This window comes from Nothoprocta perdicaria, unplaced genomic scaffold (assembly GCF_003342845.1).
Source record: "Nothoprocta perdicaria isolate Ctin4 unplaced genomic scaffold, notPer1 scaffold_13, whole genome shotgun sequence".
NCBI classification, from domain to species: domain Eukaryota; kingdom Metazoa; phylum Chordata; class Aves; order Tinamiformes; family Tinamidae; genus Nothoprocta; species Nothoprocta perdicaria.
In genome coordinates this window covers 3,190,368-3,211,125 of record NW_020454427.1, presented here as the reverse complement: position 1 = coordinate 3,211,125, position 20,758 = coordinate 3,190,368, and the positions used below count along the sequence as shown (strand labels likewise).

The 20,758-nt window shown below is 45.3% G+C and overlaps 1 protein-coding gene across 1 annotated transcript in view; it reads right to left on the bottom strand.

Annotated features, from left to right (window-relative positions):
• KIAA1211 (KIAA1211 ortholog) overlaps positions 1-20,758 on the bottom strand; it is a 71,525-nt gene that overhangs the window by 14,606 nt on the left and 36,161 nt on the right. Inside the window, exons 4-5 of the mRNA XM_026033566.1 lie at positions 13,879-14,047; positions 1,062-1,197 (exon numbers count right to left, since the gene is read on the bottom strand). Of these exons, the coding sequence (XP_025889351.1) occupies positions 1,062-1,197; positions 13,879-14,047 (305 nt within the window). The remainder of the gene's footprint in view (positions 1-1,061; positions 1,198-13,878; positions 14,048-20,758) is intronic.

Below are 20,758 nucleotides of genomic sequence, written 5' to 3'. Positions count from 1 at the left end.
AGGACGTCTGTGACCTGGCATGATCAGCATTAAATAGCGCTGAATCCTGGTGACATTTCTTTGCTGAGGAGCATCTTGCCAGGTGAGCTGACCCTGGAAGTGCTGGCATCCACCGTGACGCACAYGCGTGGGCAAAACCACGGGCATGTGGGCGGCCACGGCCTGCGGCTTTGCTGGAGCTGACCGCAGGCTGCCTTTCCGGAATGCACAGGAAGGGAATGCGCTCCGCAAGGGATGAGTGTCCCCTCCTTGTCCCCCTCCCCACGATGCGAGGTACAAATGCTCCCCGTAGGTGCGAGATGGCAGGAATGGACTTGAAGCGCGCACAGATTTCTAGTGCTGGGGATGAGAATCCCTGCAAGTGCAGAATGAAGGCAGCAAACCCCATCTGTTTGCAGAAAACAACAACAGAAAAGAACAGGATGTAAAGGGGCAGGAAATAGCACCATTGCCAGCACTGAAAAGGGAGATCCTAAAGTTATGTCGTGATTTTGAACCCACTGTTTTTTTTCTAATACATGCAAAAACCCAGGGAAAATGGAGGAAAAAAATACATGCAAAAGCCTGGGAAAATGCAGAGAGAAAAAGCAGGAGACATGATGTTTGCATTAAGTCCACCTAACACAGGAGAAACCTGCTGCGTGGTGTCCCAGGAAGATGCAGTGGGTGCATTGCAGATGATGCCTGGTTTTCATTTGGAGAGAAAGAACCTGGCAGACAGTATTTGTTGGGTGTTATGGAAGATGAAAAATACCATGAAATTTACTCCATTATTTTAATGGCAGATTCCTAAGTGAGTCACGGACAAATCAAAGGAATAACATTCCTGAGCTCTTAGGATACACTAAAGGCATTTATGGAGATTTCCTTGCAGAATCACCACCACACCTTGCAATATTACAGCTTAGACCTACAAATTGTTGGGATTACTTGCATGGCTAAGAAATGGTCCCAAGGTGGTTGAACAAAAACCCCACCTTTATCCATAGTTATCCATCCCAGAGCTCTAGAGCCCATTTACCACCACATGTTAAATATTCATAATCCTTATAATTTCTTACCTGAAGAGTTTTGACTTTTCCTAGAATGTTCTCCTGTGACATTGCTTGGATCGCCTGCTCGCTCTCTGCTCTCCCATCAGGTATAAAAATGCTGTCATGGGAAAATGCTCGAGTGCCCATAGAATAATGGGAAGACCTGGAAATGCAGTTAAAGGAATACATAAACACAACAATGAATTTCTGAGTGCAACCTGACAACATTTCTCTTATTTGTTCATGTCATAGCTGATCTGCTTTCCACAAGCTTCCCTGCCCCTTTGTCCTCTACAAAAAAAAAAAAAAAATAAAAAAATAAAAATAAAAAAATAAAAAAAAATCCCAGAATATTTTCAAAAAAGAGGCATCTAAACATCTTGCAGCAGCAAAAGGGGGTTTAAAGGGGTCCGTGATTCCCTCACCTACAGTTTTTCATCTTGGAGAGAAGTGCTTTTTATAGAAATGTGGAGAAGTTCATCTTAGAAGTCTCAAGTGTGAAGATAACTTTCAGGACACACGGTGGATGATCCCTTATATCCATGCTGTAGCTTGGCACTCAGACTCTGATGCCACAGGATGATGCCAGAGGATGACTACTAAGCTTCAGCTTAGACCACACATGGTCTCATCTCCCATGTGCAGAAAGGAAGGCAGCAGCTCCCAAGGAGAGGTGCCACCACAAGGCAAGGAACAGCACCACGYGGGACTAGCCGCCTTCTGCGGAGCGCCTTCCCTATCACCCCAGCAGCAGCACCACGCTTACAAGAAACCATCATCACCCACCACCCCAACTACAGGAAGCGAATCACGCCGGGCCAGACGGGGTTCATCAGCGACCAAGGGCGCGAGATGTCGCCGTCCCGCGCCCTCGGCAAGCGCCCGGGCACCAAGCGCCAAGGGCTGCCGGTCCCCAGGGCCGCTCCGGGCTCTGTAAGGAAAACCTGTAAGGAGACCCAAACGGGTCGGCAGGCTGCTGCTGGAGGGCTGCCCTGCGGAGCCATTCGTTGTTCGGCCTGGAGCRCTGCACGAGAGTGGAAAGCCAGGAAAACGTGACACACCTAAAGCCCCTGGAGAAGCAAACGGGGCAACCGAGTGCTCTTGGGCGTCTCCATTTAAAGAGCTGCTTGGCAAGTCTACAGAACGTAAAGCTTCACTTAAAGCTTCAGTAAACTACAGTGTGGAGAAAAACAGAAACTGGTTTTTTATACCAACCTAAAAGCCTGCTATATGTGACAGCAAAATCTGATTGTACTAAACATTTATGACCATAAACAAATACTTTAGCAAAATCAAGGAGGATGGATATTTCTAGAGAAAGGAGCAAGTCAGACAACAGCAAAAAAGAAACCCTTATATACTTGTCAAAAATCAGTATCTCCTCTTTTTCTCCCTTTAAAAAGAGTGCTAATACCTTAAGTCCTCAAAATATATTTTTTCCTTAAAAAAAAAAAACCTTGGAATGTTTTTAACACATTTTCACTTCACTGTGTTTTTTCCTGGGGTATGAACATCATTTTTTTTAACAAAACCCAAAACCTCCTCCTATCAGGTAGGAATATTATCTATCAACATTAACCTTTTATAACCTATTAAATTATAACCTATTGCTGAATCCTATATTAGAATTTCCTAGCAGTGACCTAAAAATACTGGAACTCCCCCACGAGCCTCTCGCTCTCTTACATAGAAAATGCATTTGCTCTCGCAAAATAAACTACCCAAGTTTGGGGGGAAAACACACACAGCTCCCAATATAATTTCTCCTACACATAAGCACAGGAAAAAAAAAAACTATACTATTTTTTATACAAAATTAATACTCGAACCACACATTTCATTTGAGACAAACCTGCACGCCACCAAGCACAGAGCCATTCAATGGTTCAGAGCATTTCTAGCCATGCATGAAAGAGTGGGAACATTTAATTGATCCTATATTCTATTCCAGATTTCTTTCTTTTATTAGAAAAAAAAACCCCTTGATTGCTGCTAAAGGTACTGCACCTTCTTTTCGAAACCTTTTATTGGAGAAACCATAAATGCGTATTTTTAAACTGTTTTCTAAAAGGTTTCTGTATTGAATCATTGTGATTCAGCCTGAGTAGAGGCTGTGGTAAATCTGCATTGCCTTCGAGCCCGTGCCAGAAAGCTGGGTTCTTTCCTGGGCCCTCCAGGAATCAGCCCAGGAACCACAGCTGGAGAAATATCCTTTTAATGGAGAGAGGGGGAAAAAAGAAATCTCAGAGACAGTTTTTTCCTCAAAAGAGGAAAAAAACCCTGTGTGGATTCCCAGTTAAAGCTGGGGAATGTGCAAAGCTGGACCCAGTGGGACCCCAACCCTTCCCACTCTCATGGCTGTGGGGGCAGACGGCAACGCCAGCGGGAGCCACGGGCACCACTCACTGTTGAGCTGAGAGACCTACTGAAAACGCAGCCTCTAGTTCATACTGTGCCCTAATGGGCTCCCACAATCAAGGGCTTTTCTAGCAGTATTATGGCTCAGATATTTACAGTTTGGTTTCTCAGATATTCACAAACTTTCTTGTCTTTGACTCCACCACGCCAGTATATAAGCATTTTTCTACAAAGAGAAGTTTTGTTGCTACACACACCTTTGTTATTATTCTTATTATTAAACAACTCATGTTTATCCCTAGCCTCTCCCCTTTGCTTGTCACAACTAATTAGTAGGCACCGCTTGCAAATCAGGCACCAAAAAGGAGCTCAATGACTTATTTGCAAATGGTTCTTGACCTTCCTAATGAGTCTGTTAACCCCTAGGTCAGGAGCAGCCCAAGTGCAGCTTTTGAGCTGAGCCTGGGTTGAGCTGCTCAATGCCAGGTACTCCAGCCGACCAACAGCAAACAAGCCCTGGCAACAGGAACTGCCCGGGAACCCCCATTCTCGGCACGGATGGCAGAGGGTGGCACTGCTGGCCTGGCTGGGGACACGGCTGCAGGTGAGGGACACTCGCTGCTACTGGCACCAGGAAGCTTCTGGGGATCTTGGCTCATCTCCTGCCCATGAGCTTATCCCATCAATCTCCTGCCTGTTTGAGATGTGCAATACAGAGATCCCTGGCTAGACACAAATGCAAGTTTATGGTTAATGTGACCTGACTTGTTAAAATATCACGGAAGGCTTCGTGACACCAGGCCACATGGAACAGCCAGAGAAGCTCCTATGCCCTGCAATGCTAAATCACCCCTGAAAGTCCTACCAGCTCAGTGTCTTCTGCCAAGCACCCACAGTGAAACCTAGGGATGTTCTCCTGTACTCTACAGCCTTTAGCTGTTACACATCCACATTACAAGAGACAGTAAATGAAAAGGGCACCTTCTCACTTTTCTGTTTCATGGAGCTGAGGCTGAACGTGTCCTTGGAGACCTTCTGTCTATTTTTTGTCTTCTTTTTAAACTTTCTACCAAAACACAGTCTGAGTTGTTAGAACACACGAAACTTTTACACAATGCTCCACAAGGRGTAATCTCTTGCCCATCTCCACTGTGTCCCCTCAAAATGTGTTACAGAGGTACTGGATGTTCCAGAATGGTGTGACTAAGTGTTTTGACAGCTCTCATGTCCAGTACTTGGAAAAAAAAAAAAAAAAGATTTAAAAATTTTTTTTAGAAGTCTGAACTAATATACATTAAAAAAGCATACACTGTAGTAACCTATTTTATATTACAAGTSAATTTAAACAGCATTTAACGTTATTTCCAGGATACTTAAACTTCAGGAAAGGTCTCTCACTTCACCCCCTCTGAGCCTACATCTTTTCAAACCCTTCCAGCCGCGAGTTTGACAGATTATACCATAAATGTCCATTCTTAAATCCCTTCCTTTTCATCCCCCTCATGTTCTAGTTTTAGAGGGACTGAAATTCTTTCATGTCATAATACAACGCGAATAACTGAGCCTCCTTCACCACTACTACCACTCTTCTCATCTCTGAAGGCTTCTCAGAAGCCYTTACACAAAAATACCCTCACAAAACACATCTGCAGACACGTCTCAAAGCCATTCCCTCAATCAGAAGGCATGTTGGCACCATGAACGGCTTTCTATAGACTCACCTTGGGTCAGAGACATGGGTTAAAATCTTAGCCACGGTTAAAGGTTCCTCAGTTTCAACTGCAGAACAGCTTCCTAGAGCAGCAGGACAAGAGCAGCCTCGGTTTATGAGCCCTGCTGTGGGTAACACTGATGATGACACTTTGGAGGCTGTTTGTGCTCAAAATAATTGAATCATCATCTGACTCACTTCTAGAGATCTGTCTGAATTAAATGAATTATGGATGTGCCATAGCAAAATACAAARCACTTTCTGCGAATCCCTAAATAAGTTACCCCTGGAGATCAGTTGCAACACTCAGCACGGTGTTCTAGTTTCACACCCAGTACACAACTTTTCAAAATCAATTTGCTCCCAGGCCAAGCGAAGTTAATTTTCATTCCTGCTCAGGTTCTCTGCCACATCTTTGTCCCTATTCATATTCCTGAAGAGAGGCAGCAATACTGTTTCCCAATAACCCCAAGAACACACTTTTCATGGTTTGATTACTAGGATGAAATTCTTTGGAACTTTATGTAGTWGTTTTGAGAATAAATGAGAGGTTCTTTGATACATACCAGCTTTGACTCATAGGGACTCCATTCCTTCATTTTAAGGGTACCCCAAGCGGAGTCCACCATCCCCCAGGATTTTTACAAGCAAAAAAGACAGTAAAACAGTACTGTCAAACAGTAGCGAAGATTTGAAGTAGAGACCAAATCACAACTGAGCACCCTGAGCCTACCAGAAGAGTTTCTCTTCTCTCCCATGAGGAGGAGCAAGCTAGGAGAGATTTCCTTTTGCACCTGGGTCTGTTTAGGATGCTCTCTTAGGACAGATCTGGCTACTCCAAGCCAGGCAGGGTGAGGTACTGCACTTCATGCCTTCATCCTCCTCCTGCAGGGTTCCAGCTCTTCCGGACACGCACAGCGCTTGTGTTCCCGTGTGTCACCTGAGGGAGCTGCTGTGAACACCGAGCAAGGACACAGACGAGAGGTCCAACTCCCCGGTGCACCTGAGCACACACCAGCACCAGCACAGGCACCACGCGGTCCCGAGGACGGCCCAGTGCTCCAAAGCTCTTGCAGAGAGCAGGGCAGCTGCGGAGCGGACTTTGATCACCTTATACCGCAGCACAGCTGCACCCTCGGGTGCACAGGAGCCTGAGCAGGGGCAGTGCTGCACGGGGTAACCCCTGGGCTTCCCGTGGTATTGCTGCTATTATGTCCTAGGCCCCTTCCAGCACCACACCTGCTTCTCCACTCCGGGAACAAGGGAAGTCCTTAAAAAGAGCAAGGTTTGTCAGCAGCACCCACCGAGCTCTGCGCTCCTGCATAATTCCAGGTCTGTGCACTACAGCAGCACAGAGAGCGTGCACAACCAACGGCCTCTCCAGCGTTCCCTAAATGTTCCTCCCACCTCTATATTAAAGAATTCAAAAATAGAAACAGAAAAATAAGGGTTGTTCTTTTATGTTTGTAGAGACTGACACCAAAATCCCCATTCTCACGATTTTAACTCTTTCAGAATTGCAAAGGAAACCAACTCTGTAATTCAAGCAGAACAGAAGCAACTTTTTAATGACTACTCTAATACTGAAAATTCAAAAGCCTGCAGAGCAAAAATGAATCCATTTTAACTGGTATCTATCCCTCATATAATCCCGTCAAGGAGATCTCAAAGTCACCTACCAGAATAGGGCCTCAGGAAAACGACACATGCAGCAGCGATTTCTCTTTACTTAATGTTTTGTTTCAAAAAAAGAAATCTGATTCCAACTATTTTCCACTCCCATGAATGTCCCCAGGGTAGCTAGAGATGAAAAACACACAAAATGCATTTTCTAGTCATTATTACCCCAAGAAGCAGAAATGAGTTCTGGTCTGAGCTGTATTTTTAGTGTCCTCTCTTTCATGTGTGTTTGTTGTGCTGGAATGTGACTTCCAGTTGTAAGCTCTACTAGATGGGAGGCCCATGCTGCAATGGCCATGAGTTAGAACTGTGCTTAGGCAGCTCATTATTAATGTTACTACATTAACAAAGTCAAACGTGGTCCTTGACAGCCGAGCAGACAGGAAGATATTTTAGAAGGGTATTGGAAGGATTCTTTTTCGTAATAGATTTAGGGCTCACTTCTGTGATCAGTCTAAAGATGCAACTGTATTGCCTTCAAAAACTGCCAAACCTCCAGACATTAAACCTGGGAAAACCAGAGCACTGAATTTGCCAGGATCCTACCAATGATTTGGTTTGCAGTCTCTTGCAATGCAATGGAAATATCTGAGGGGGAGGCAAGCAAGAGACCAAGTGGGCAGTAAGGACAGCCTAGCCTTCCAGAGAGGCTGAGCAGGARGAAGTGCAGAGCATAACAAAGCAAGTTCTGGAATTACTGAGGAAAAAGTGAAGTCAGTCATCATTAGGGCTGAGGAACAAAGACGGGTAAAAATGAGAGACACACAGATTGGGGTGGAGTATAAAACGTCAAGGGTGACTGCAAAGGAGAAGCTTACTGAAAGGCATCAGAACCAACCACGAACTACAACGCACCTAGTGAGGCACCTTTATGCTCAAGTGTTGGCTGTAAACATTAGCAGGCTGATGGCATTTAGCATGAATTATTAGTACATGGTAAAATTCCAAGTGGCAAAAATTCCTAGTTCACATTCAGAGAACAAAGGCTCTAGACCACAAAGACGTAATGGAGCTGGTTGCATAAAGGAGGAAAGCAAGAGGCGAGGTAGCAGGTATGCATGTGATCACCAGAAATGCTGACCACAGGCTCAGAGGCATCTATTACGTTCTGTCAAGTCCCCTAGGTGCATTTCAAGCAGCCTTCCTCGCTCCCACAAGATGTTCCAGTGCTGGAGCATCCATTTGCTCCTGCAACAGCTCCCAGCTTCAGGAAGGCACCCGAAAAGCAGCCTGGCAGGATCCAGAAAAGGGGCTTGGCAGGGGAAGGAAAAAGAAAAAGCAGCCTAGTGGACAGAAATTGGGTATCTCTGAGGAAACATATTTTGGGAGCTCTTGAAGCCTGAAGCAGGAAGAAAGATCATTTACTGTTGGTATAGGTTGATTCCTATGGAGCTGCCTATTGCTGTATGTCCATAGAAACATGTCCAAATAGTGGCTGAAATTGCCCAAGAAGGAACCAGGCTGGTTCTGCTGGACCCAAAACACAATGGAGTCTGGTGACTCCATTGGTCTGGCTGCTCCTATGTTCAGACAGCAACTTTASTTCACAGAATTTTATAGATGTCTAAGTATACTACCAGCTGCACACCAACAAATCAAAGTTTCTTTTTTCTTCCTACTTTAACAGAGCAGATTTTTACAAGTTATCATTTATAGGTTGCTGGGTTTCCCTCCTCCCAGCCTCCATATTTAGAAGCTAAACAGMCGAGGGGTTGGTGAGTCATTCCCATATGATCAAATGCTCTAATAGTCACACAGGAGAAACAATACACACACGTCCCCAGCTTATCCRCTGGGTTTAGCAAGACTTCACTTTCTGAAGCTCTGAAAAAACTGTGAGTTGTTCTGGGAAATTTGGGCATAGACTGCATGCCATTAACTACTTTGATATATCTGCTTTACAAAATTCCATCTTAATGATATCCAGAAAACAGACTACCTGAACCTKGAGTTCAGATCTCGAATGATGTTCTCTGTGTTGCTTAAATCAACAATTTGCACTTTCATGTCCTGCTCCTGAAGCTGTCATCTGCATCAAATTTAATATTTACTGATAAAGCAAATGAATACCAAGAATCGACGACCATAATGTCTATCCTGCTCACTTCACTCCACTCCTCCTCTAACTTTTCCAGCCAAACTCTTATCCACAGTAACATGGGATATTCTGCAAGGGAAATACATTGAAACATGCTCAAAAGAGAGAGCAATCTGAGCTACCAGTTGACCATGGCATCAGAGCAGGGGCTAGAATGACTGGTTAAGCCAGAAAGAAGATAAGAGTGTTTTCTGATCACTGCTTTCTGCCATTGCAGAGATGAGGAATACATAATTGTGCTAATTTTTCAGGGCAGTCTCTACAACAAAAGTGGATATCATTGGTGAGCAGCTGGTAAGGAAGGCCATGTTTGACACAGATGAGTTGTTCTCATTTTCATTTTCCACTTCACATGAATTAAATGCTCAAAAACTGAAACAGAGACTCAGGAGATGAGGAATATTTCACAGTGAATACACTGTGGAGTCTTCTACCTCGGCTTCCTAAGTTCCTATGCTGCTACTGGAGGAGAAGGCCACATATGTCTGTGAAAATCTACAAGCTGAGCACACCAAAGCGGTTGAAAATGTTTGTTATCCAACATAAATACTCAGTGGAGAACAATCACAGAAAGGACTGTGGATGCTTTAGAGTCTGGAGCACTGAACAAGTCTCTCCTATCTCCAGGTAGTAAAATTCACRCTGGCTAAAAATAGACAGCCTGTTGAAAGTAACACCTAGTGCTGATTTATTTATTTGGAGTGGTGGTGAAAGATTAAAAAGGGCTGGAACACTGGCTTCCTTGGCATCATTTGTTGCCAATGCTCCCTCTTCACTTAGAGTGAGCCAATACTTTGCTCCATCCTCCTCCTCCTAGCAGTAGAGGATCCATAAAAAGACTAGTTGTCCTTTATCTCTCTTTCTCTCCCTCCCTCCCTCTCTCTCTCTCTCTTACTCCTCATTAGTTTTCACTTTCTGAATGCCACACCACTAAAGAGATCATGATTTAGCTTTCCATCCTTTTCCTGCCTGATATTTTGTGTTTAGGCCCTCTGGACCAATTTAGACACAAAATTCCAAACTAATTCAAAATTTAAAAGTATGTTTTACAAGTAAAATGCCGCTGAAGTATCAAAAACAGCTATCTGGAACTTAACTGTAGATGCCAAAACACAGCTGACTGATGAAGTCTTGAGTTAATTATTTCCCCCTTCTCAAACTATTTTGAAGAATGGCCAGTAGYGGCCAACTATCTACCCTCAAATTTGGTCGTACCTAGGCCCATCCCATGGAAGCCCCGTTCAGCCATCAAACACTTTATTTCCATTACCAACTTTGACATTTCTTAAAGCAGAGAGAAGACAAATTTGATGAGTCATATGAGAAAAAGCTGATGACTGGGATCAAGCCACAAGCTTCCTGAGACTGGGGCATTTGGGCTCAGGTACCAAAGTCCAGTGAAATAACCCGGGGAACCTTTAGTGAAAGCAAAAATAACCTTCAATATATCACTAGATAAAGGCCTCTCAAGACAGCAATAAAACAYTTTTCCTCCTCACCTCTCCAACCCCTCTGCTCTTCTCAACCTGAAAGTTTCACTTTTAATGGTGCCAGGCTGGACATTCAGGAGACTTTTGGGAGACATCTCCTCTAATCAGGAGACCGTCCCTGTCACGACTTGCAGCTCTGCATGGCCAGTCTCACACTGCATCTTTGGCACCGGCTCAGTTCACCAGCCCAAGGTCTCTGTTCACGAACGTCCAGTGCTAGGCAATAAAAGTTCTGTTGCAGCTTGGGAACAGCACATTCCCTGACCTCGCTTTAGTCCATAAACTGTTTACTGCTTACTTTCCTATCTATATAGTCTAATGATGAGAACTGTGCAAAATAATTGCCRTAAACCTTGAATCCATGTGAGGCATGTCTCGGAGCGTAGCCACTGGGTAAATATTACAAAAAGCAGTAAACTATTTTCCTTCAACTCTATGTCCATTTTGCGTTTCTACAATTGAAATTTCCTGGCAAGACGTCAGGACAATTGTCAAGGAAAGATAACTTTCAAGTTCTGGTTATAAAATTGCCATAAACCACATTTTAGATTTACGTGGGAATGTTTGGGGGTTTTACAACCAGGGAAATAAACCAATGCAATCTTAAGAGCTCTCTGAACAACCTGGTCAAGTGCAACAAGGACACATGGCTTGAAGAGCATATACCAAGGCCCCCTGCCAAAATGAGACATTTTCAAAGAATTAATACATTCAGTGAAACCAATCTGCTTATGCATGCAGAGCCACAAGGAGAAAAGAGGCTGAATTCATTAGATGAGTTGCTTGCTGCACAGTTTTGCACATTCCTATTAAGGCAAGAGCCGGGTGGCTCTGCAATACAACCCCAGTGTCACCTCATGCTTACAAAGGTTCAGTAAAGCTGTTTAGGACAACAGAAATTTCACATACTTCCTTCTTCACCATCCCCCTCAGCACATACAGAGGAATAAGGTCTCCAGGTGACATCTCCCTAAAGAACAGGACTTTTGGAAGGAGACCTGAGAGCAGTTCTGTGTGGATTATTCAGGACTTGTTGTGGGCTTAATGTATAAGGGTTCATACACATCTGAGAGGTTCAAGTTTGCTGAGAGACTTTATTGCTGAAAAAAAGGGGAAAAAAAAAAAAATCAATGCTGTCACACTCGAGCCTATTTTGCAGAGCACCTACAGGTGCCCTCTCAGGTATTTCCTTGAACGTGTGCTTAGKGCCAGCTGTGACAAATGACCAAACACAAAAAACACCAGGTGCCAAATCACGGTCCCCGAACAGCAGCTTCTAGAGACTGCACTAAGCTTCACAAAAGCAATTTGACTGTCCTGTAATAAGCACCTCTACTGCCCCACTCCTGGGGTTTGTATAGGAAGTTAATGAATACAGTTTTAACTTTGTAAACTTGAGAAAAGCAATACAAAAGCAGGAAAAAGAACCGCACAGGGAAGGGCAGGCCCAGCCACAGCAGCAAAGCTCCCGCTCGGCAGCTACCAAGCGAGCTGCATGAACACGCAGGCCGAAGTGTGCRCCCAGGACAGCGGGCTGCTGGTGGGAGCGAGCGGCGGCGCTCGGGGCGCCTGGGCTGCTGCAGGCGGCAGCGCCGGGACTCGCGGGAGCGGAGCCCGGGCGGCCGCAGGGAAACTCCGGCTCGCTTCTGGAAGCCGCACGGGCGCTGCTCGGCCTGGGCTTATTCCCTCCTTGCCTCCGCTTTCCTCAAGCAGCTTCTGTTCTTTATTTCCTTATAACAACTGCCCTCCCCAGAATAAAGCAAACAGCCTATATGAGACATGTGAAAACAAACAAAAATGGATTTTACACTCAGTGAAGAAATAGAGTTCACTACCCTAATTAGATCATTCCCAAACCCTTTTGCTGTAAAATTTTAACTTGGATTAGCCTTCTTTATAACACATGATCTTTGAACAGTCTTGAGAGTTTGATGCAGAGGATTTTAGAAAATAACAAAGGAYTTTAGCTATATTAAATACACTAATAGATATTTATATTTGCTCTGGTCCACTTGCACGTGTGTAACAGAAAGTATGATCATTTATTTACTGGCTGACAGCTTGCACAGAACTTTATGACTTTGACAGCTAATCGCTGCAGGTAAAGATATTAACATCTAAAATGATACCAAGGGCAAAAATGTCTAATGGAATAAAAACTGCTCTACTGAAAGCAACAAAGGAAGGCAATGCTAAGATCCCCAAAGCAATCTAATACCTTGCACCACTGCAAAGAGTCTGGCCCCATGCTCTTTACACCCTTCCTTCAGCCACACACCTTGATGAGATCCCTGAACAGGCCCAGCTCTCTCAGCCTCTCCCCATAGGAAAGAGGCTCCAGGTCSCCAACCATCCCTGTAGCCCTAGGATGGCGTTTCCTGGATAGCTCCACATCTCCCTTGTCCCCAACCATCCCTGCAGCCCTAGACTGGACTTTCCCAGCTAGCTCCACATCTCCCTCATGCTGGGGAGCTGGACACAGTCCTCACCGGGGCTGGTCGGGCGGATGAGACCCCTTCCCCTGCTGGTAGTGCTCTCATATTCACAGCTGTGATTTTATRCTGTTGAAGGTGCTAATGAAGGGTCACGTTTCTGATGCCCATTTCTTCAACAGAAGAACTTGCTCTGTGTTCTTCTGCTTAGACACCTGCACTGCTTGGTGTGCAAACAGAMAGGATATGGGGACAGCTCTCCCAAGAAATAGGATTTAATCAGGAGTCAGCTAACATCTCTAAGGTTAGCAAGATAAGTAAGTATTACTGACCCACTTAGTTTGCACTTTTTTCATTGTTTCTGCCCCTCATTCAGTTGCTTTCTGAGTAGGCAACTCTGTGCAGTTTATTTGGTGAGTTTTACTAATGCTTTTTTTCCCATCATTTCTGCAGCAAATTCTCCAGCTCCCCTCTACCTTCTTGTTGCATTTTTAATGGTGAAGACTCTGCTCTACCTGCCTGTCTGTGCAAGGATGTGTGTGTACATGTTTATTCAGCTACCTTCTCCGCTACCACTAGCACAGAAGCACCCTTGTCACTGCAACATGATCTGATTGCCCGTGGCCCTTCTCCCTTCTTCTACTCTGCATTCAGATGGGATCACAGTAAAACCTTTGTGCCTGCTGACCCTAATTGCAATGCAAAAACCAGAGAGGATAGGGTGAAGCACAACGGTGCAGTCCTGACCCACAGATGCTGCCATGCACAGAGAGGTAGCCAATACAGCACCTGCTGCGGTCACCTCACGTTCTCCTTCTCCCAGTTTTAAAACCAAGGATGCCAGTTAAACCATTACTCAGATGTACACAGTGGAGTTCAACTGGAAAACCAGATGCAAATTCATTTCTGCTTAACCCCATGATTTCTTCTGTATAGACACAGAGAAGTGACAAACAGCGCAAGGGAGCCGCTGCACCTTGGGAGCACCTCCGGAGAGCCTCAGCGACCTGGCTTCCCAAACGGGGCGCGAGGCGCTGCTGCTGCAGAGGCCTCCTGCTCCACGGGGCGCCCTTACCTCAGCCCTCCGTTGGCTTCCTCGTCCGACGAGGAGGCGCCGTTGCAGACATTCCCGAAGGAGTGGCTCGGCTTCAGCGTGGCTTCCCCGCAGTCCGGCGCCGGCTCTCGTTTCTTCCTCTTGCCGAAGAGCTTCTTGAAAGGCTGGAACTTGCCGGCTTTCTTCTTGTCTGCGGATGGCGAGAGGAGCAGAGGCTGAGGGACGTGGCGCCTTGGCGGGCGGGCGCGTGCCGAGCCGAGCGAGGGCAAAGAGCGGGCGGCAGCGCCCCGGAGCCGCCGGCGCCCCGGAGCCTCGCGCGGCCGCGCTCAGCCCTGCAGCGCTCGGGAGGGGAAGGATGGGCGCCCCGCACACGGCCTGGCACCGACACGAGCGGGCTCGAGCCCGGCCTCTGCGCCGCGCTCCTGTCGGGTGCTTTGCACACACAGACAAGCCCTGGTCTTGTCAAGCTCTGGTCACCCCCGGGCAGCAGGTGCCGCATCCTCTGCCCTGAATCCAAAGGATCCCAAATAACCTGCTGTATTTTCAGTTACGTAGCCTCAGACATGGACAAGTCAATTTGCAAACGGACAGAGGGAATAGGATAAAGTTCTGTGTGTTTGCTGGGGTGTTATTTCAATAAATATCCAGCTTTATATCAACAGATCAATACAATTGCTCTTTTTTTTATTATTTTTTTTTCCCTCCGAGTTATTCAGGGCAAGATTTGACCCACCATTTCTTTCTTGTGTTATTTAAGTTTCAAAAGCTTGGCTGAAAAACACAGCAAAAAGACAAAACTGACAGAGACAGGAACAAGGAACAAAAAAGTAAACCAGAGAAAAAGCAACGTTTCTCACCTCAGACCGACGAAACAAAAGGCAGCTTCATATTATTTTTCCCCACAGTACGTATTCAAAAGAAACACCAACAGTTATTGTTAACCACAGCCAAAAAGAGATTAATTTCTCTGGGCTGGAATGCACCAAAGACTTCCTAAATCATCCCAGCTATCAAAGAGCTTCATTTCTTCTCTGTCTTTAATTAATTTTGCATTGGATTTACTTCAGACGGCCTATTTTCTAAAAAAACTTGTAGACTCCTATCACACTCCAGTTTGAAAAGCATCATCCTGCATTGGTGACAAATATTTTCACAGGCTAATTAAAGCCTGCATGCACTTCTCTGTGTGCATATACCTGCCCTTTGCACACTAGACTCTTCCTACGAGCTATTGCAGATCAAAAGCAGCCCTGGGCTGCAAGGTGCACGCGTGGAAACCCTTGGCACAGCAGCAGCAGCCGTGCCCTGCAGGACTCTACAGACCTCACCGTGTTTTACGCTCCACTCTGCTACACCTGCACCCGGTGAAGCCGCATCCAGCTGCCCCCCCAGCGCCCTGAGATACCTGGAGCATAACTCAGGGCTGATGGAGAAAGAGGGAACGTGCCCGAGCACGTGGCAGTCTGGCTGTTCCCAAGGTGGAGCAGGCTCCAGCTGGCCTGGGCTGAGCCCAAGGGTGGCTTCTCAAAGCCACAGCTTCTGCAAGAGCAAGAAACCTGCGACTGACCCCTTGGGATTCAATCTGCACCTGGTTATGAAGTGGAAAACCTAGACTAACCTAACGAAGTCTAAAATGCAATAGGCACTGGCATTGCCTTTTCTCTACAGGTCTCAAAGAATTTTGCCAAGGGAGCTTTCTCCTCCTTGGGCAGTCAGGACGCAAGGGATCCGCACAACTTCTTTCAGGCTACAAGGCACCCCAGCAGTGGCTCTAAGGCAGAAAGCAGAACTGCTGAGTTATGAACCCCAAATCCAATCCCTGGCATTAGAATTTTCTGATCCCAAATCCGTGTGCCACAGTGAACACGTAGGGGAATAAACAATCCCTGAAGCAGCACCATTTCACCTGTATGAAAGCACTGCAGAAGGGGAGTCAGAAGTCTCATTTCCCCCGTCCCAAGCTCCACTTTCCAAACTGCTGACCTGCTTGCAACGTCTCCAGCCAAACCAATTACTTGTTGCTCAATTCATAATTTGACAAATATATCTTGAAAATATATATATATATAAATATATATAAAACAATACAGACAGGCAGGCATAGAGAGAGATCATTACTCTAGCCCATGGCCACTCCAACTTTTCAAACACTTGTGAGACTGTCAAGAAAAATGATCAAACCAAGTGGCTGAGCACACAGGAGAGAAGCCCTGAGAACCAGGGACTGCGTGAAAAGCTCCTTTCCATGGCTTTGGCATTGCCCRTTTCCTCAGCCTGTTTTGGAAGGGAAGATTTTGGGCCATATTATTTCTCCTGGGTAATTAATTTACAGCATAAATCAATCTAACTAGAGCAGTTTTACAGAAAGGTTCTGTTGTCACTCATCCAATTTACCCTTGTTTCCTCTTCTCTTAGAGTCTGTAGATATATCTAGGCATTACCTCAGGATGTCTTGGTTTATGAACTCCAACTGTGCTCTGAAATCCAAGTGATCCACCAACTGTGACTGTCGGTTTTGAACAAACAGAGAACAAGACAGCTTTTGGGTTRAAATGGGTGAAAATCAGCAAGGTTGTCTTCAGCCAAGATCTTGTTTTTTCCATGCGACTTAACAGGTCCTGTAGCTGCTCCCTGCTCCGTATCCTGTCATCACACTTGTCACATTTCTAAATATGAACTTTTAAAATCAGGCTTCATGATTCATTTCAAAGCTGATCGTCCCCCTTCCCTGCACAGACTGTGCACACTGTTCCTGATCCTGCTGATACAAACATAAGGAGCAATCAAACCCAAGTTTCCAATGAGGGAGTGATCAGCCAGTAAGGTAAGGCCTATTTATGTAATGCTTTTCATGAGATTTTGCAGAGGAACATATGGGATACTGTAATCTTTAGGGCAAAATGCTTCCTGTAACAGTAATTGGCTACAAGGAATCAGACCATTGGCAATACAACCGAGCACACCCTGTTCAGAAGCCTTTCAAGTCTCTGATGCTAGAGCTCAAACAAGGCTCAATCCTTTTTTTTCTATTTATATTGCACAAAGTGTACAAAAAAAAAAAAAAAAAAAAAAAAAAGGATAGGGAAGGCATAAGGTGGGGGGGCACCCACTGCAATTAACTTGTGTCAAGACAACTGTTGAACTAGCCAGGAAATAAGTCTGTTTATGAGATCCATTTTCTTCTCTCCTTAATCACTCAAGCTGGAATCCTACAAATATAGCCTGGGGAGAACATGGGAATACAGCAATTATACCTTTTTCTCTTTCTGGTTTACAAGCCTCTCTCATTCAAACCACTGTAAACAGTTAACAGTAAAACAGTCAATCAGCTCTGAATCACAGAAAGCCACRAGGCGTGAAGGCAACAGACACCCCAAGTTGGCTACGCAGGCTGGAACAACGCGGCGCACACGGCAAACGCTCCCTTCTCATCTCACGCCAGCAGGGCGGCAGAGCAGATCAGAATAATCTTTAACCTGTCATACAATTTGTCAGCTGCATAAAGATGTGAAAGGCCTAATGCRGAACTATGCAGAGTGCACTGGCATCACGAAGGCAGCACATGGCCACAGATGACASAATGGTTGAGGYTGGAAGGAACCTCTAGAGATCATCTAGTCCAACCCCCCTGCTCCAGTAGGACACCTAGAGCACAGGGACACATCTGGGCAGGGTTTGAAGACCTCCAGAGAAGGAGACTCCACAACCTCCCTGGGCAGCCTGTKCCASKGCTCTGTCACCCTCACCCTCACAGTAAAGAAGTTCTTCYTCACATGGAGATGGAACCTGTTGTGTTTCAGCTTGTACCCACTGCCCTTTGTCCTATCACTGGCCACCACTGAGAAGAGCGGTCACTCCACTCACAGCAATGGAGAGGAGACCGGCAGGACGGGCAGTTCTCCTGCACTGCTTCCTTCAGCCCTCTTGCTCCCCGCTGAAGCTGAAGGCRGCTGCAATGGGCTTTGCTGCCCCTGCAGCAGATGCAGCCTTTGAGGTTCAGCTGCGAAGCTGCAGCAACCGCTCCAGGTGACCAGCTACCCTATGACAGCTTAGAGTTCAGCTACTCAGCCATCACCCAGATCCACGAGATTTCTGTTCTGTGATGCCCTTCAAAAACTGCRCAGAGTCCACAATAAACCGAACGCTACATAAAGAAAGACTTAACTTTTAAAGCAGGAAAAGATGGCTCAGATATTTATTCTCAGCATCAATAACCTCTCTCTCACACTCACACCTACACACTGTGCCCTCATGGAGCACAGAGCTTCCCCAAAGCTTCCACATGCACAGCTGGATCACCACCTGCACCATTTATTTCAGTTCACTGCCCTCTCTTCCACATATAGCTAAAGGAAAGCTGAGGCTAAGATAGGTGGAAGCAGCCCCTATGTAACAGGCAAGTGCAAATACCAAAGAGTCAGAGGGAATAGGGAATAAAGACTGACACTACAGAGACTGTCATTCCAATCCAGTAACATGACTTCCTAGCAATGAGTTCAAGTCCCAGCTGGGCAAAACATTTAGTTCTAGATGCCTCTAAATGCTCTTGAAATGGAAAGCAGGCAACACTTCCATGTTGACAGGGATGGGGTCATATAATCACAGAAATATTAAATGAAAACAAGACTGGGAACTATCAAAGAGGACAAATTGATGCAGCCACAAAAGTCTCATGAAACACTTAGGCAATWTAAGGAAAAGGAACAGGCCAAAGTCTGTCTGGTTTTCCAAGAGTATCAAGTGATCTTATAAGAGATACTMTCTCCTGCAAACTGTGGCCCATGGAGAAGATGAGGCATTCTTGGATTACCCGATACAAACTAGCAAGGCTACCTACAGTATCCATAACAAGGTAAAAACCAGCCTTACTTTCCAGAAACATCAGTTCTCCCTTGCCACCTGGGGAGTCAAGAACATTTACAGAATCATTTTATGATTTTTTTTCCTCAGAGAGACCAAGGCTTCCAAACAAGCCATATGTAGCCGAGATAGTCAGCTGTTAGAAAAAAAAATATGAATCATCATAATAAATCCTGTTAAAAGTCCAAACACCACATAAAAGTCTTCATCATACAGATCAAGGAGTCATTTCAACACTTCTATTTATAGAGCAAGGAAGTAACAGAAAAAGTAAAAGCCATTTAGTTCTTATCTTACCTCAAGGTAACTTCAAAGTACCTTCGTGTCCCCTAAACGAGGATTGCCACAGTTATCTTTAGTGATAATAAAGAGGATAATTAATGGAGGAATAAAGAGCAGAAGTGCAAGTTCCTGCCAACGTTAAACAGAACTAAAGCAAAGTAAGCACTGCGCTATTCCACTTCTATCTCTCATTTTCAGAAGTCTCATTCTCACGGCAAGAGCAACATCTCTCTCCCTCTTTGAGCTATAAATTAACTCTATAAATGACATCCTTTCCARCCAATCTTAGGATTTCTATACTCATTATTTTTTACTAGGAATCACAATAAGCAGTACTTGAGGTCAGAAAGTCTCAYGTTCTTCTGCTTCTTGCAGATAGTGGCATCCGACCTCCCTCACCCATAGCACCATTACCTTCAGGCCTGGGAAGCCACTGCTCTTGCGTGACCATGAAAGCTCTGAAGGACACAGCTAAACCTAGGAAAGGCTGTTTGGGGACACACAGGGAGAGGTTGGGCATAGGGGGGACTCCTGGCAGAGCAAAGATTGGGAAGAAGTCAGTGCAAACTTCAGCAGCAAACCTCACTGCAGGCAGAGACCTTCATTCTTGTTGCTGTGCTCTGTGGCACAGCAAGCAGTTGGGGAATTTAAAACAACTGGGGATCTGCAGTTTGTAGAGTTCCTGCATGTAAGGAGCTTTGCCAAAGGGCTAGGTAAATACAGCAGCCACTGGTGACGTGCTGTGACGTGCTGGGCTGCAGCGCCGGCGMTGCACAACACAGACCAGGACAGAAGCTGCCTGTACAGCTTTGGGCTCTCGGAGCTGCAGGCAAGGAGCTGAGAAAGGAGGACACTGCAAGAGCTTTCGATTCACCAATAAAATATTCATCCATTACGTAACAGACGGGAGAGAGATTTATTTTACTAGGGCAAGACTTATCAACTAGAATTAATCATGCCAGACCCTTTCAGTACGGCGGGTTTTATTTGAGCTAAACGCTTGAGGTCAAAGTGGTGAAGAGATGTTGGCTTATGCCTCTCTCAGTGCAAAAATGATGTAGAATCCCCTATTCCCACAGCATACTCATTTCTGTTCCTGCTTGAGAGTAGATAAAACTGTAAGGGACCTGCTAAACTGCAGATGGAAATATAAATGGAGGCTTCCAAAGGTGAAGGGAGCCACTGCAGAGCAGTCCAAACGCCAGAACACTGTCACAACTGGCCAAATATCTCCTGGCCCTGCCTCCTGAGGGTCCTCTATACTTCTCTGAGGTCAGTACAAACTGCTGATAAATGAGGGTCCTACATCCAGATTACTAAGATTATTTTTTTTGTAGTGGATTACATTACATGAAGTCTTTCTATTTGCAATTGCAACTCTGGCTTCTGGAACAAGTTTTATATGGCACTAGCTAAAATTTTTCTGTCRTATCAAGTCCCATTTTTTCTCTGGTGAGAGAAGTTTGTCTTCACAAAAAGTACTGGTTTACCATGGCAAACAATCTCATGGACAGAGCATGAAATTCCCAACCAAAGCCTTCTGTGAAAGAGGCACAAACAGTAGGAATATGCTACTGATACACAGCTTTAAAACAAACTTGAGAGGTATCTCAAATATAAAGGAGAATGCCAGAAAAACTGGGTGACTTGAAGAGCAGAATACTAGAAATGAGAGAAAATATGGGACTATTATGAACTGGTGYATTTAGGGAACACTGCTGAGGCATTTTCCTATCAGGTTCACATTGATCAGGTAGGA